Below are 15,093 nucleotides of genomic sequence, written 5' to 3' on the forward strand. Positions count from 1 at the left end.
GAACAATACACTTGCCAGGAACCCTCAACCAGCAAGTAGAATTCATAAGTAGATTCTATAAAGAGAATCACAAGTGGATTCTGGAGGACTACGTGCTCAATCAAATCTTTATATTGTGGTGCATTCCAGAGATAAGTCTATTTGATATATTAATAAATAAATCAATCAATCAATCATACCATTTGTATAGCGCGCTACTCACCCGGAAGGGTCTCAAAGCGCTTTGGGGAGGGGTCCGCTACTGCTCGAACAGCCAGGTCTTGAGTTGTTTCCTGAAGGCGAGATGGTCCTGTGTCAGCCGGAGGTGAATGGGGAGGGAGTTCCATGTCTTGGCTGCCAGGTAGGAGAAGGATCTTCCTCCGGCGGTGGCTCTTCGGATGCGTGGTACGGCGGCGAGGGCGAGGCTTGTAGAACGTAGCTGACGGGTGGGCGTGTAGAAGGTCAGGCGGTCGTTGAGGTACTTGGGGCCCAGGTCGTGGAGAGACTTGTGTGCGTGGGTAAGGAGCCTGAACGTGATCCTTTTGCTGACGGGGAGCCAGTGCAGGTCCCTCAGGTGGCCGGAGATGTGGCTGCGTCAGGGGATGTCCAGGATGAGTCAGACGAAGGCTTTGTGTCCAGACTAGGAGAGCCAGGGTCAGTGGGCAATGATTTTTTGTGGTTGTTGCGATCTTATATAGTGGATTCCTGCCTGGGGCGTCAGAACACTTGAGCATCAGATTACACTAAATTAGATTCGTTTTTTAAGGGATGGAGAGATTGAGGGCCCGATGTAGGTAAAATAGATTTACCGATTTTTAATTACCGAATCATACCGATTCGGTAATTAAAAATCGGTAAATCTAAGGGGTGGAGATGTAGGAACATCCAGATGTTCCTTTTACCGAATCGGTAAAAATCTGTATTTACCGATTCGGTAAATACCGACCGGTAATGCCCCATTCATTCCTATGGGCTTTGAAGCCCATAGGAATGAATGGGGCATTACCGGTCGGTATTTACCGAATCGGTAAATACAGATTTTGACACGGGTGCAGGGGGTGTCACTTTGACACCCTCTAGCACCCCCAAAAAAGATTCGGGGGCCATGTGGCAGGCATACCTGCCCTAAGGGCAGGTCTGCCTGTCATATGGCACAGGTGTGCATGCACACATGTGCATGCACACCGGAATCGGTATTTTACCACCAAATATATTTGATGGTAAAATACCGAATCGGTAAGGGTTGTGGGACTCAGAAGAGTCCCACCTACATAGCAAAAATACCGAATAGGTATGAATACCGATTCTGTATTTTACAGATTCGGTAAATTTACCGATCGGTAAATTTACCGAATCTGTAAAATATGTGGCCCTACATACCGATTTGTAAATACCGGTCGGTAACGGCCGAAAATCGGCCGTTACCGACCGACCTACATCGGGCCCTAAGTGATTTGCCCAGAATCACAAGATGTTCAGCGGACACCAGGACTTGAATGTAGTTCCCCATTTACGAAGTTGGGTGCTCTGGCTTTTAGGCACATCTCATGTGGTCGAAAACATTGCCTTTCATTTGTCTGCCAGTTTCCTTTCTTGCTGCATTTATCCTGATGCTCATGAACAGCCAAGCAACAATGATTTCCTTTGCTGTGGACTGGCTCAGGTATTACTGGCACTGCTACAAATGTCAGTCAAACTACACAAGAATTCGCCATGCAAATAAAAACTGTTGATCAGATTTCAGGGATAATTGTAATACCTAAACCTGACATCACTGGATTTGGCCTTGTGACTACTGAGATCAGACAATATATACATCTGAATCTACACCAGTTATGCATGGATGTATTGAAGGAAGCCAAACACCCCTCTTGTAAAGCATGACAATCCTTGAAATAGAAGAGATTTTGTCTATGAGGTCAACAAAAAACTATGGGGCACATGCATCAAGCTTTTTTACGTCCGTAATGCGAATGGAAAAAGGCCTTTTCAGATGCATGTACCCTTTTCCATTCGCAAATTAGGTAATCGCAATTTATTGCGATTACCTTAACTGCAAATGAATTTAGAGAATCATAGTTTATGAATCCCTATTTGCCAGTGCAAGTAGCATTTCCTAAATGCAAACTGTGCATTTAGGAAATGCTAATTACCATCAACTTCACGTTGATAGTAATTTGTGCATGCTTTGAAAAATGCACAAAGATGCATTTTTCAAAATAACATGTGTGCTTCACATGGGCACACTTACCTTTTTGGGGGGTGCTTCAGTGGGGCCTTAGGCCCCTGAGCACCCTTGGATTTGCATTTGCAATTTGCGATGACCAATTTGGTAATTGCAATTTGCGAATGCATTGCTATTCATGCCTTTGGGCCTGTAGGTCAATAGGAATGAATTGAGTCACATTAGCTAATAGCAATTCGCAATTTCCAAATTGCTATTGGCTAATGTTAAGGAATCTCAAATTTTATTGCAATTCCTAAATGTATAGGCATTTTCAATTACCAAATAGCGATTCCTTAAAAATCACTATTTGGTAATCGCAAATGTGGAGTTTGATGCATGTGCCCCTATGAGTCTATCACCTGCCAAGAGGATGGTATTTATCCATATTTTCTACATCTATGTTAATCACAGTTTAAATTTATTTCAATTAAAGTTCACCTTGCTGTAATTAAAGTTGACAGAAAAGGTCAAGATCAGACATCCTTTTTTAGAATTTATAGTAATTAACTATTTTTGGATGGCCTAAAGAAGTTGTTTCAGCCTACCTCTTCCTTAGGAGTTAAGTTAGTCTGAGCAAAATTGATAGGTTCACCGTTTGAAATGATTCACAAAGATTAATTGCAGCATCTTTCCTGGAAGACTGCCTTTTTGATATCAATCATGTTAGCCTGCAGGATTAGCGAGATTCAAGTTCGATCGGCATTGGAGCCCTCTACTGCCCTTTACTCTAACAGAATAGTAGTGAGGGATCTCCCCTCGTTCATCCCTAAGGTAGCCTCAGACAGAATATCACATTAATCAAACTCCAGCACTCCTATTAAGTTTTTATGTAACCCATCCTCTCCAGCAGAGCATGCATTGTATTCTCTGGATATTTCAGAGTTTTTAGTTTTTATTGAGAAAGAACCAAGTAGCTTCGCAATTGAAACCAACTTTTTGTCAATTATTGTCACATCGAGCAAGGTCTTACAATTTTGAAACTTCTGCTGATTATTAGACTTTATTTTACTTTATCAATTAACAAATAAACCTATACCAGGCGGTCCAAAGTCCCACTCTACCAGAGGAAATACAGCCACCCTAACCAGGCTAAGGAACATTCCTCTTTCAGACATTTCTAAGACAACTACTTGGAAATCAGTACACACTTTCAGAAGACATTATTAACTAGGCGCAGATATAAAATCTGACTCTAGTTGGTCAGGCTGCCCTGAAAAACTCTTAAACTGAGAATTCCATACATATAGTTGGTATTCCCTATGCCTAGGAACTGCAAGGTCTAGGACGATTTTAGCTTACTACTCTGTTCTAAAATTTATGACTATCAGTAAGGAACCTGCAGTTTCAAAATCAATGGTTACTTGTAGTCCTGTTTCTGCAACACATGAATCTTCATTGAAGTGACAAATGACCCTCGTCCTCGCTGGGTTTTATACTTGAGTGCTAGGACTACCTACTTACACATTCTTTCTTGCTTCTATTATATTCCTAAAAACAACCTGACACCGTGAGGCAACTTCAAGTACAACACATCATGAGTAGTGGAAGCTCCTGAAGCCCTAAGGCAAACTTATTAGGCTGTGCATTTGCTCATTTAGATATTTGACAGCAGGTTCTATCATGGATGCTGCAAATTATTCTAACGTTGAACACTTCGATTGCAATTCCTACAATGCAAAACCAGGACTACAAATGAGTAACCATTTCAACATTGGGCATTTATGTGCGGAATAGACTTGGTTTGAAACGTAATCTTTCAAATTCAGAAAATACTATAAATTGCTGTTTGAATAACGAGTTTTCAACTTGTTCCTCAGGACTTCCAATTTCCAAATCTACCATTCCTTTAAGGCAAGAGGAAGACCCACTCCCGCTATTCATTGACAATCTTGATGCAGACTGCAGAGATAGCAGCGATGACCCCAGCTCTGGTATGTATTAATATGTCTTACAATGCTTAGATTGATTAACAAAATACCATTTTCCTGTCCTTCAGATGAAAATCAGCACACTGAGACATTCTTTTCTTTTTCAGATTCAGAATGTAGGTGATTCTTTCCACATATATATTCGACATACTGTTGAGAAATCATCTTCTCACCAGCCGTATTTTCTAGTTTGATGTGTTCTTGAAACAATAAATTAGCCTATCACCTGACTTATCAGCTTGAGATACTCCTACCATTCTTAACCACGTTTATTGTCCTATTTAGTGCATGCATGCTTGCATAGTATGTGATTAGACTAGAAATCTGCCTGCTCTACATTGCAATAAGATTCTTTAATAGGCTTCTGCATTTGGAATAAATCTGTCACATTTGTTAGCCTAGAAACAAGCCTAAACTTGTGTTGCATAAACCTCCCTTTGTCTATATTTGCTCACCAATACCGTATCCATGTAAAAGTCTATTTAGTTTATTAAATTATTGATAATTTTTGACTCGGGCATTATTGATCTCTAGAAACATTATTTGTAGGACAGGCACACCCAGTGTATCCACAAAAGAGTTTTATGATTAGTACGCTGCATAGTTTTACGTTACCACCTCATGCTTCCATACTCTGAAGATACTGAGGAAGCTTTTCAAATGTCTCCCAAACAGCACCTGGAATTCCGTCATTCACACTCTTGTCACAAGCAAGCTGGAACACTCTCCATGGAGGGATAAACCAGAAGGCTTCAGACCATTCAGAACTCGGCAGCCAGAATCACTCTCAACCTCCCTTACATCACACCTCTCCTGAATGAGGTCCAGTGCCTCGATATACATAAATTAGCACATTTCACACTCCTCACCCACACGTGAAAGGCACTACACAACACTGGCCAGCATACCTCAACAATCACTTCTGGTTTCACAAACCTTCCAGACACCCCCACTTGTCTGGGATTCTACTTGCACACATCTCACGCATCCAGAAAAACCACATCAGGCTGTCAAGCCTTCTCCTTCATTGCTCCTGAAGCATGGAACAACATATCTCTACTCATAAGAGCCTTCTCCATACTTCTTGAACTCCTCAATAAGCTGAAGACCTGGCTTTTCAAAAAGTCCCACTTGACTAGGCCCTGTGTTTGGCTAGACTCACACCTGCTCAACGCCAGCATAACCTTCCAGCTGATAGTGCGCTCTACAAATCTTGATAACATAACAATTTTAGATAACGATTTATTATGAATTCATCTCTGTGTAATCCAGAAATTCTCAGCCACGAGTGGATCATATACGATTATTTGTAAACACGGCTAGTCAAAACGTGGATCCCAGTTCTCAAGGATAATAATACTATTGTTTTAACATATTTACCTTAGTAGGACTCTTAAACCGCTGTCTTGGGCTTCTGGTTAGTACTAATTAGGTCTCATCATTCCCCCCTTCCTCATGCACATGCCTTAAAAAGATACCTTTTAGACTAAACATGTGCCACCTTGTGCAAAGATCAATGTTTGAGGGACAACACTCAGATAGCAGAAACTGCATTGTGTTTCTAGTTCTAGTCTTAATTTTTTTTCTCACTATTGTTCCTTCAAACTCCCCATGTTATCTAACAGTTTCCGCACTACCACCGACTATGTAAGTAATTTCTATGTAGATCAGCTGTATGTAAATTTAAGTGGGTATGTTATTTATTTATTTGTATTCATATGTTTCTTATTGAGAAATAAATCATTTGTTATACAACAGAAGCTGAAGAATGTGACAGTCTCGGCAATACACAATATAGCCAAGTGATTTCAACCTTGTCTTGCTGTGTAATGTTTCTCTGCTAAGACTGTCCCTTAATCCGTCCTAACGGCTCCTTAATAAGAGTCCAGGTGCGATTGGCTCGGTTATTTTATAATGACACCGTTCTACTATATAGATTTAGTGCCCATAGTACTGTTTCTCCACTTGCCTTCATCCCCCCTCATGATAAGGGAAGCACAGACGCATACAGAGATAGATTTGCCAACAGAATGTGCTCCATTCTGTTTGAGGTCAGTTGTGTGTCCTGTGCGCTGACATAATTGGATGTAGTAGGTCTAAAGGGCATCACAGGTCTCTTGTGAAGCAGCTCCATGCTCCTTAGAATTAATCCGATTTGACATTAAGGCTAGCGATGACCCGTTTAAAGGCGGCCACCTTGTACTTTTTTTTTTTGTAGCCAAGAATCAAGAGATGGGCATGCATCTCTTCTCTATAGTCTCAATCTGCAGATCTTGGCTAAAGCTAGTACCGTGGCTAGCCCTCTAATCTTTTGGTTGGTAACATCAGGAAAGTGGTCAAAATCATGAAGGCGGGTTGTGGAAGGGTGTAGACACCCCACTGTATCCAGGGTGACCTATAAAGGGCTTTCTATTTGAATACAGAAAAGCTTTATTCTAAGGCACTCTTATAGCACATAGGCAGTGTCTCCATCCTGCGATCCACACCGCCAACAGGAGGCCGTAGGGAGTATCTTGAACAGTGGTAACCTTTTTGGTGACCAATGCGACCTGCATAGGATCTTGCTAGAGCTCAGTTTCATTTAAGCTTCTCTCAAGGGCTTGTCTTGTTTTGTCATTAAGTCTGACCAGTCTTCGTTGGAGTACTGCACTTGAAGTCTTTCAGACCACCAGTCTTTCAGCAACATCAGTGGTGTAAAAGAACGGATGGTCAAGCAATATTGTGTAGAGACCACCATTTATATATACCCTATTTACGTAGGTAGTCCAGATCGGTGAAGACTGTAATCCCGGCTGGGGTGGGCATGTTGCTTTGTTCAAGTATCTGACCAGTCGTTGTTAGAGCCAGAAGTGATACAGCTGCAGTGTGAATTGTTCTTCGGTGGAGGCAATAGTTTAAGGTTCCCCATCGACCAGTAGGTCTGAGACGAAACTTATACCCCTAACTTCCAAGGGTTATTCATTTCCAAGGCGTATTGTAGCATTATGCCCGATGGGTGCCTGTTTGTGCAGCCGAGAGTCTATTCCCAACAGTTTGTGGGCCTCTTACCAGGTCGCAGTCGTCCTATGAAGGATTGAGTGGGAGATCAGCCTGGGGGCGTGGCTTGAGCACCACCGGGCATGGACGGGTAAGCGAAGGGCTCCGTGTCGGCCTCGTCCATTATCCTGGTTCTGAGACCCCCTTGGTGGTGTTGGTGGCTCCGAACGGGCCCCTCCAGTGCTGTGGGGCGCCTGCGATTGATTTGCCCGGATTGCGGGGCTCTGACGCCTGCCCAGCGAACGAGCGCAGTGGCCATCTTGCCTACGGCCTGAGGTAGGCCACACATCCCCGGCCTTGAGTGCCCAGCTGGCCGTCGGGGGGAGCATCTACCCCGGAGCTTCGAAACTCGGCGCCGCAACGAGGCGCTGTGCTGCCTGAACTGGGAGCGCTGGTGCCGGCAGACAGGGTGCCCAACGTCCAATGGTGAAAGGTCTGCAGCGCGGCGACCCGGTGGAGAAGTCCCGACGGGGCACAGAGAGCAGCCCGGACATTGCCGTTGCGGTGGGCGGCCGCACCTACATATGACAGCCGGCGACGCCGGGGGCCGGAAAGTGCTGGGAGGCCGGTGCCCTCCTGCTGAGACCTGGCGGTGACGCTCACGGGAATCCTCCCGGCGCTAGCGGGACGCTGGCGATTGGTGGGCCATTACGGACTGGCCGTGAGGCAGGGAGGCCTAGCTGGGCGGCGACGGAGACGCCCTGACATTGCGAGCGCTGCAGGCGCCCTGATCGTCCCGGGGGCAAAGAAGACCCCCCCCCCTTTTGCACCCTTGCTCCCTGGGTGCCTGCTCTGTGAGGGGCTTGGGCCACAGCGGTGCTGCGCCGGAGGAGGCGGCCTTTCCTGTTTCTGCTCCCTGGACATTGAGGTCCAATTACCGGTAGTGCTGAAGACGCCCTGGGGTGCCAGCAGAGGTGGTACGGCGGATGGGTGTGCACTGTGGGGATGGCACTTTCTCCCCTCTCCCCTGCTTCATAGGACACCCTCACTGGCACTGGCCCCATCCAGCTGAATAGGGTCTGGCTGGTCTGCCTGGAGGTGGGTACGGAATCCCCGCAGAGATGGAATTGGCGCGTCTGGCGTGGAGTTTGGAAACGGAGTGCTCGCTGTGGGGGTAGCAGCCTGATGAGGATTGCCCAGGCTAGGAGGCACGCGGCCACGGCGACTGAGACACTGGTGCAACTGGGAGACATCGCACCTTGAGGTACCATGAGCTAGAATTGATGGGGTCACGACCCTGATCGACGGTGACGCATTTTGCATCTCGCGGGCTGAGGGATCAACCTCTGGAGACGTCGACCAGCCACAACTGCGGAGCCGGCTGCGGGTACTTGGTGCCACTATCCTTGCGCCTGAAGAACGGGACTGAAGGTATCTGATTCCTGCTCTTAGTGCTGAAGACCTGCCTTGGGTCTGGACCATGGGGAAACCACGCCAGAAACCGGGGGCGACATCACCTGACCCGGCTGATGACTCACTTGAGAAACAGGAGCAGGGTACGACGGAGGGCCCATCCTCAGGGCTGCAGCAACAGCAGCTGGACCAGATCCTTCAAGCCATCTCAGACACGAGTCTTGGATTACTGAGGGCGGATCATGGCAAGCTCGCCGACCGTGTCAAAACTGCGGAGCTGGCGCTGGCAGAGCTGGGTCCGGCCCAGAAGACGACGGATACTGCGGTGGGCGACCTATTGCGCAGAGTGCAGCAGCTTGAAAAGAGGGCAGAAGATGCGGAAGGACCCAATATGTGCAATAACATACGGGTAGTGGGCCTGCCCGAAAAAATTGAGGGGGATGATATGGTCTCCTACCTGGAAACATGGCTGCGTGATGTGGTTGTTCCTGAGGGACTGTCATCCTTCTACACGTTGGAAAGGGCCCATCGGGTGCCTGCCCGACCTCCAGCCGTGGGTCGTCGTCCCGGTCCAGTGGTGGCACGTCTGCTGCACTTCAGGGACGGTGACCTTATCCTGAGGAGCGCCCGGGTGTCTGGCCCGTATCGAGTGAACAATGCCTCGGTCTCCCTTTACCCTGACTACTCGCAGGAGGTCCAGAGGAATCGCTTTTCATTTCTGGCTGTCAAGAGGGCCCTTCGAGAGGAGGGAGTGCAGTACTCTTTCCTATTTCCGGCACGCTTGAAGGTGATGGCGGACGGAACCGCAACCTTTTTTGACACTCCGGAAGACACATGGCACTGGCTTGAAGCATATCGTGCTGGCAAGGACGGTACTGGGAGATGGGACAAGGCGGCCGAAACTCAACCGAGACCTCGTAGGCACCGTCGCACCCGGAAGCGCGCACTGAACAACGGATCACCATCGACCTCACCGACGGAGCTGGAGAGACAGGCGGCTTTGCAGGCGGTCTCCGCCATATCCGGGGCTGCGACTACGGCCTCACCGGCGGACTCAGGTTCTCCACAGGGTTCGGGAGCAGAGGTGTCAGAGGGTTCTGAAGTGGACTCTGGACACTTGCCTCAGGTTACCCCACGAACAGCCGACGACCTACTGGACGAGTGAGCGGGATGGACTCAGGACTGTACACGGTAAGGGGGCATATGTGTAGCATTGTGTTGAACTGGCGAGAGTTATGGCATTGGTTTTGCTGATGATGTTGAGAGGCTTGCTTCTGACAGAGGTTGAGGGGGTGGTGGGGGGGAGGGGGGTCTCCTGTGGGAGCGGGACGCTGCTGGGGGTGGGGGGGGAGCTGTGTGCGAGGCCTAACCGACACGCAGAGACGCTGAGATTGTTGTTCGGCTCGGTTGGAAAAGAGCCACCTCCTCTACCTCACAATAATTGTGAGACTCTGGTTGCTACCAGGGTGTTCCCCGTTAGTGGGGATTGGGATTTGGATGGGTAACAAAGGTTTGGCGCCTGTTCTGGGGAAGGGTGGGCTGAGGGTTTGTTGGGGATGTTTTGCACTTTTTGCTTGGGGATGTTGGGATCCGGGAGCACTGCCAACGTGCCTACTTGGTGGAGAGGACAATTGTGTCTTTGTGGATTCAGATATGGGGACCCGCCTTGAACTGAAGTGCATCACCTGGAACGTGCGGGGGTTGAACTCCATGAGGAAGCGCTATAAGGTCCATGCGTATTTGGTGCGCAGAGGGGTTCAGGTGGCCTTTTTGCAGGAGACCCATATTGTTCAGACTGAGGGACGGGCGTTGCAGCGTAGATGGAGAGGCCAATTGTTTTATACTACCTATTCTGCATACGCGCGGGTGTTTTAATCTGGGTATGGGCGGGGGTTCCTTTCCAGCCTTTGACTACAATGCTTGACCCTGAGGGACGATTTGTGGCGGTGCAGGGGAGATTGGATGGAAGAGATGTGGCCCTGTGCAGTGTGTATGCCCCGAATGTGGAACAATCGGCCTTTTTCTCACGTTTGTCAGGAAGCAGGCGTCCCTCCTGACTGGCACAGTGTTCTTGGGGGGTGATTTCAACTCTGTCACTGATGTGGATTTAGACCGTTCGCACCCTCCGCTGGCCCAGTCGGCGGTATGTCGTCTAGCGAAGGTGAGGAAAGATTGGCAGACCTCCTGGGGCCTGGTCGACACTTGGCGGTCGCACCATCCGACGGATAGGGACTACTCGTTTTATTCCGTACTACATGATCTGCATGTGCGTAATGATAGTATCCTCTGTTCCCCGGAAGCCATGGGGATGTCCTACAATAGTGAGTATCTGGCAAGGACGATCTCGACCACAACCCTTGTCTGATTGCGGTGCGGTGGACGGCGCAACGTCAGGTGATCCCTACATGGCGTTTGAGCCCTCTGACTCTGGAGGACCCCGTCTTTAGCGCCGAGGTCCAAGTTAGTATAGAACACTACATTACTGAAAATACGGGCACGGCGTCCAGTAGGGCTGCGTTCAAAGCCGTGGTGAGAGGTGTGTGTATCTCCTCTACGACGGGCGTCCGCAAGACTTTACTGCGGGATATTGGCCGGGAGGAAGATCGGTTACGTCAGGCGGAGAAGGCGAGCCATGCCGATGTAGCGGATCACAGAGCGGTCGTGGAGGCGCGCGAGGCGGTGGCCGCCCAGGTTGAGCGGTTACGCTGTCTAGATTATAAGGAGTACTTGGTGCGGGCTCACGCGGAGAGGGACAAGGTGGGCTCTTTACTAGCATGGCTGGCGAACCCGGCGGTCCGGGGTACCCCGATCCTATCTCTGAACACAGTGACTGGGGATCTAGTGTATTCCCAGAAGGAGATTAATGAGCAATTCCTTAATTATTACACTTCACTGTACCAGAGCACGATGCCAGACCTGCCGGAGGGGCTTCAGGACTTCCTTTCGGCAGCCCAGCTTCCCCACTTGGACCCGGCGCAGGGAGACAAGTTAGGTGAGGCTGTCTCCTTGAGTGAAATTAGGGCCGCGATTAAAACCATGGCGCGGCGTAAGACGCCGGTGGCTGATGGTCTCCCGGTAGAGTTTTATGCGAAGTACGTCGATCTCCTAGCGCCGCAGCTGCAATTGATATACCAGGAAGCTTGGGAGCTGGGCTAGCTGCCTACGACTACCGGAGAAGCGATTATTATACCGCTGTTGAAGAAGGGCGGATATGCCTGCTTACGATCCACGTACCGAGCGCTATCAATGCTTACGGTAGACTACAAGATTCTCAGTAAGATCCTTGCGACCCGGCTCTTAGAACATATGACGGCCCTGGTACACCCGGAGCAGGCGGGCTTCATTCCCTCTAGGAACACGGCGATGGGTTATGGAGGGAGGCTGCGACACTACCCCGAGCGCGACTGTGCTTTCGGTTGACATAGAAAAGGCCTTTGATAGTGTGGAGTGGCCGTATCTGTTTCAGGTCCTGAAGGAGTTCGGTCTGGGAGACCGGTTTATACAATGGACCAAGCTATTGTATAGCTCTGCTACTGCCAGGGTCAGGACGGGCCCAACCATATCGACGGCGCATCCGGTGGGGTGGGGCACCCGGCAGGGCTGTTCTTTATCCCCGTTATTGTTTGCTCTTGCGGTTGAGCCGCTGGCTGCACATGCTCGACTGGGGGGGTCGAACGAGGGGCTGTCACTACGGGGGGAGATTCATTATATTTCCCTATATGCTGACGATCTACTGATGTTCCTGTCGGGAGTGGGCGAATCACTGCGAGGTGCCTGAGCGCTGCTTCAGAGATTTGGAGATATGTCGGGCTTACCCGTCAATTGGGGTAAAACTTGTCTGTTCCCTTTGGCCCCAGACAACCGAGAACCTCCAGAGTTAGAGGGAGTCCGATGGGAACCCCATTGTCTACCTTATTTGGGCACGCGTATTTATCACACGCAATCTGATCTATTGGAGGGTAATGTGGGCAAGGCGATAAGAGGCCTTCGGGGGGAACATGGACTTTTGGAGAGCCCTCCCTTTGTCGGTTGCTGGGCGGGTAGCACTCTTGAAAATGGTGGCACTACCGCGCTTGCTCTACTTCTTCCGCACTTTACCTGTATGGATTCCAACCTCGGTCTTCCGGACGCTCAGGGCCTTGATCACAGGTTTTATCTGGGGCTCGGGCAGGCGGCGAGTGGCACTGAACACCTTGACGCGAGCGCGGGCGGACGGGGGATTGGCAGTGCCTGACTTCGAGTGGTATTATTTGGCAGCGCAGCTGCAATGGCTCACACAGGCAATTGCTCGGGAGTCCCGAGGTCCCGAAGGTCCGGGTGGCAGGGCGATTCCTCGACATGTCTTGTCATTTATAGTCCTTCAGCAGAAGCTCGATCTTACCCAACTCACCCTTGAAGAGCGCACTCTTCGCTTGTGCTGGAGTCGGAGTCAGAAACGGGTGGGTTGCTCTCACCCGTACGCCCCGGAGATACCCCTGGGCAAGTGCACGGTCCTTCCACATGGGGGAGATTGGTCTGCGCTAATGATTTGGGATGACCTTGGACTCCATATGGTGGGAGATTTATACAGGGATAGTTCCTTGTTGTCCTTTCAGGAATTGCAGTAACTATTTGAGCTCCCGCGGGGTTTTTTTTTATTGCATGCCACGTTGGTGGGGGGACTGCAGCGCCACTGGAAGATGGGGCTGCAGGAGCCGCCGACTTCGCCGGGTTGTCAGTATGTTACCATGGCGGCGGGCACCTTTAAGGCTGTTACGTGCCTCTGTCGATGCCTGTCGAGTGTACAGCTTCCTCCCCTAGATACCCTGAAAGGCAAGTGGGAGGCGGACGTCGGTAGACCCATTCCGGAGACAAAGTGGCCTCAACTGCTGCGACGCGCCTGGAGGGGTACGCGCAATGCCCGGTTCCAGTTGGTGCAGTTTTTACGCTGCATAGGGCATACTTGACCCCGGCCAAGGTCTCACAGTATTTTGGTGTTTCACACTCAATGTGCCCGCGGTGCGCCACGGACAGAGCTGATTTTATGTACATGTTCTGGTCCTGTACTGGGTTGGGATCCTACTGGGAGGAGGTGGTGACGTGCCTGAATCAAGCGACGGGGCGGACATTAGAGGTGGAGATGGCGACTTGCCTACTGCTCTGGTTCCCACACACTCCTGCAACTAAGATCACTAGTAAGTTCTGCGACCTGGGGCTGATCTTGGCGAAAAGGGAACTCACCATGCACTGGAAGTCCAAATCAGGGCCTAGCTATCAGAGGTGGCGGACAAGCCTTTTGACCTGGGCGTGCAGTGAAGGGACGCTCTGCCTGCAACTCGCTAGGCGCTCCGCTAATGAAAAAGCGCTGGACTCGGCTAGAGCATGGGAAGCACTGGTGGTCGAGCTCCACGCCCCATCTGCAGAGTCTGAGGAGGAGGAAGGGGAGGAACACATAGAGCCTAATCAGGGGGACCAAGCGCCTGCGCCAGATGGCTAGAGGATGTATGTTGCACGGCCGTGCTGTACGGGTGAGTGGATGGAGCATTCCGGCACGGACCAGGGCTGCTGCTGTTAGTAGATTATCAAACAGTGAGCGACCCAAAATAACCCTTGAGGGCTTGGGTAATTTAGTAGAGGGGTAAAGGTGCCTTCAAGGGATATGATTTGAATGAGGTACAGATTGTAAGTTACAATTAGTTCAAAAGGAGAAGTCAATCATCCTAAAGTGTAGCTAATACATCAGAATCGAATAGATCAAAATCATGAAATCACATATAACAAATTGGAACACATACACAACATATAAACAACAAAACACAAAGGTGTATATAAAAAATGAATTTTATCAAAAGTTTTTTTTTAAATAATTCAACAAAGCAGAGAATAGGAGATGCAGGTACACCAAAGTTAATGCCAAATTAATGAGTGTCACAGCAAAAACCTAAAGAAACATCTATCCCAAATCAAGATGAATTAAACATTGCAGGGATAAGATGGTAGTGTCGACATTTCGGTCTCTTAAAGCACAGTTTCCGAGACCATCCTCAGGACTGATGTCACTTATATACTGCTAAGAACTGTAGTGTAATATAGCAATATCCTGAATTGAAGTTATGTTAGGGCTGCTCGACTCAATCAACAGCCTGTTCGTCAGATTGATTTCGACGTATACAGACACCAGCGGAACTGCCCACTAATTGAGTCGAGCAGCCCTAACATAACTTCAATTCAGGATATTGCTATATTTTAAAAGGTCAAAATTACATCGCTCTAAACACTCCCCTGATGCGAAGAGACCCCGTCATCTTAAAGTCCATATTTCCCAAACTAGAGTGGCTCACACTTGGCCCCATCGGACTAGCACCTATTACGTCCGTCGCTCACGTTCCTAGCTACGTGTCAGCACCATCAGGAGGCACGCGATCATTGCACCACTAGGCTCAGCACTTGATCAAGGATTCCCCTCTGCCAGGTCCCAGTGATACCTGTACTTCTACAATATCCGTTAGCTTGATTACACTACAGTTCTTAGCAGTATATAAGTGACATCAGTCCCGAGGATGGTCTCGGAAACTGTGCTTTAAGAGACCG

The 15,093-nt window shown here is 49.1% G+C and overlaps 1 protein-coding gene across 4 annotated transcripts in view; it reads left to right on the forward strand.

The window, feature by feature from the left end:
- LOC144755284 (uncharacterized) overlaps positions 1–15,093 on the forward strand; it is a 173,851-nt gene that overhangs the window by 81,634 nt on the left and 77,124 nt on the right. For all 4 annotated transcript variants that reach the window (XM_078644061.1, XM_078644064.1, XM_078644062.1 and 1 more), the window contains one exon: positions 4,024–4,137. In XM_078644061.1, the coding sequence (XP_078500187.1) occupies positions 4,024–4,137 (114 nt within the window). The remainder of the gene's footprint in view (positions 1–4,023; positions 4,138–15,093) is intronic.

The sequence above is a fragment of the Lissotriton helveticus genome, chromosome 5_1 (genome assembly GCF_964261635.1).
Source record: "Lissotriton helveticus chromosome 5_1, aLisHel1.1, whole genome shotgun sequence".
In the NCBI taxonomy this organism is placed as follows: domain Eukaryota; kingdom Metazoa; phylum Chordata; class Amphibia; order Caudata; family Salamandridae; genus Lissotriton; species Lissotriton helveticus.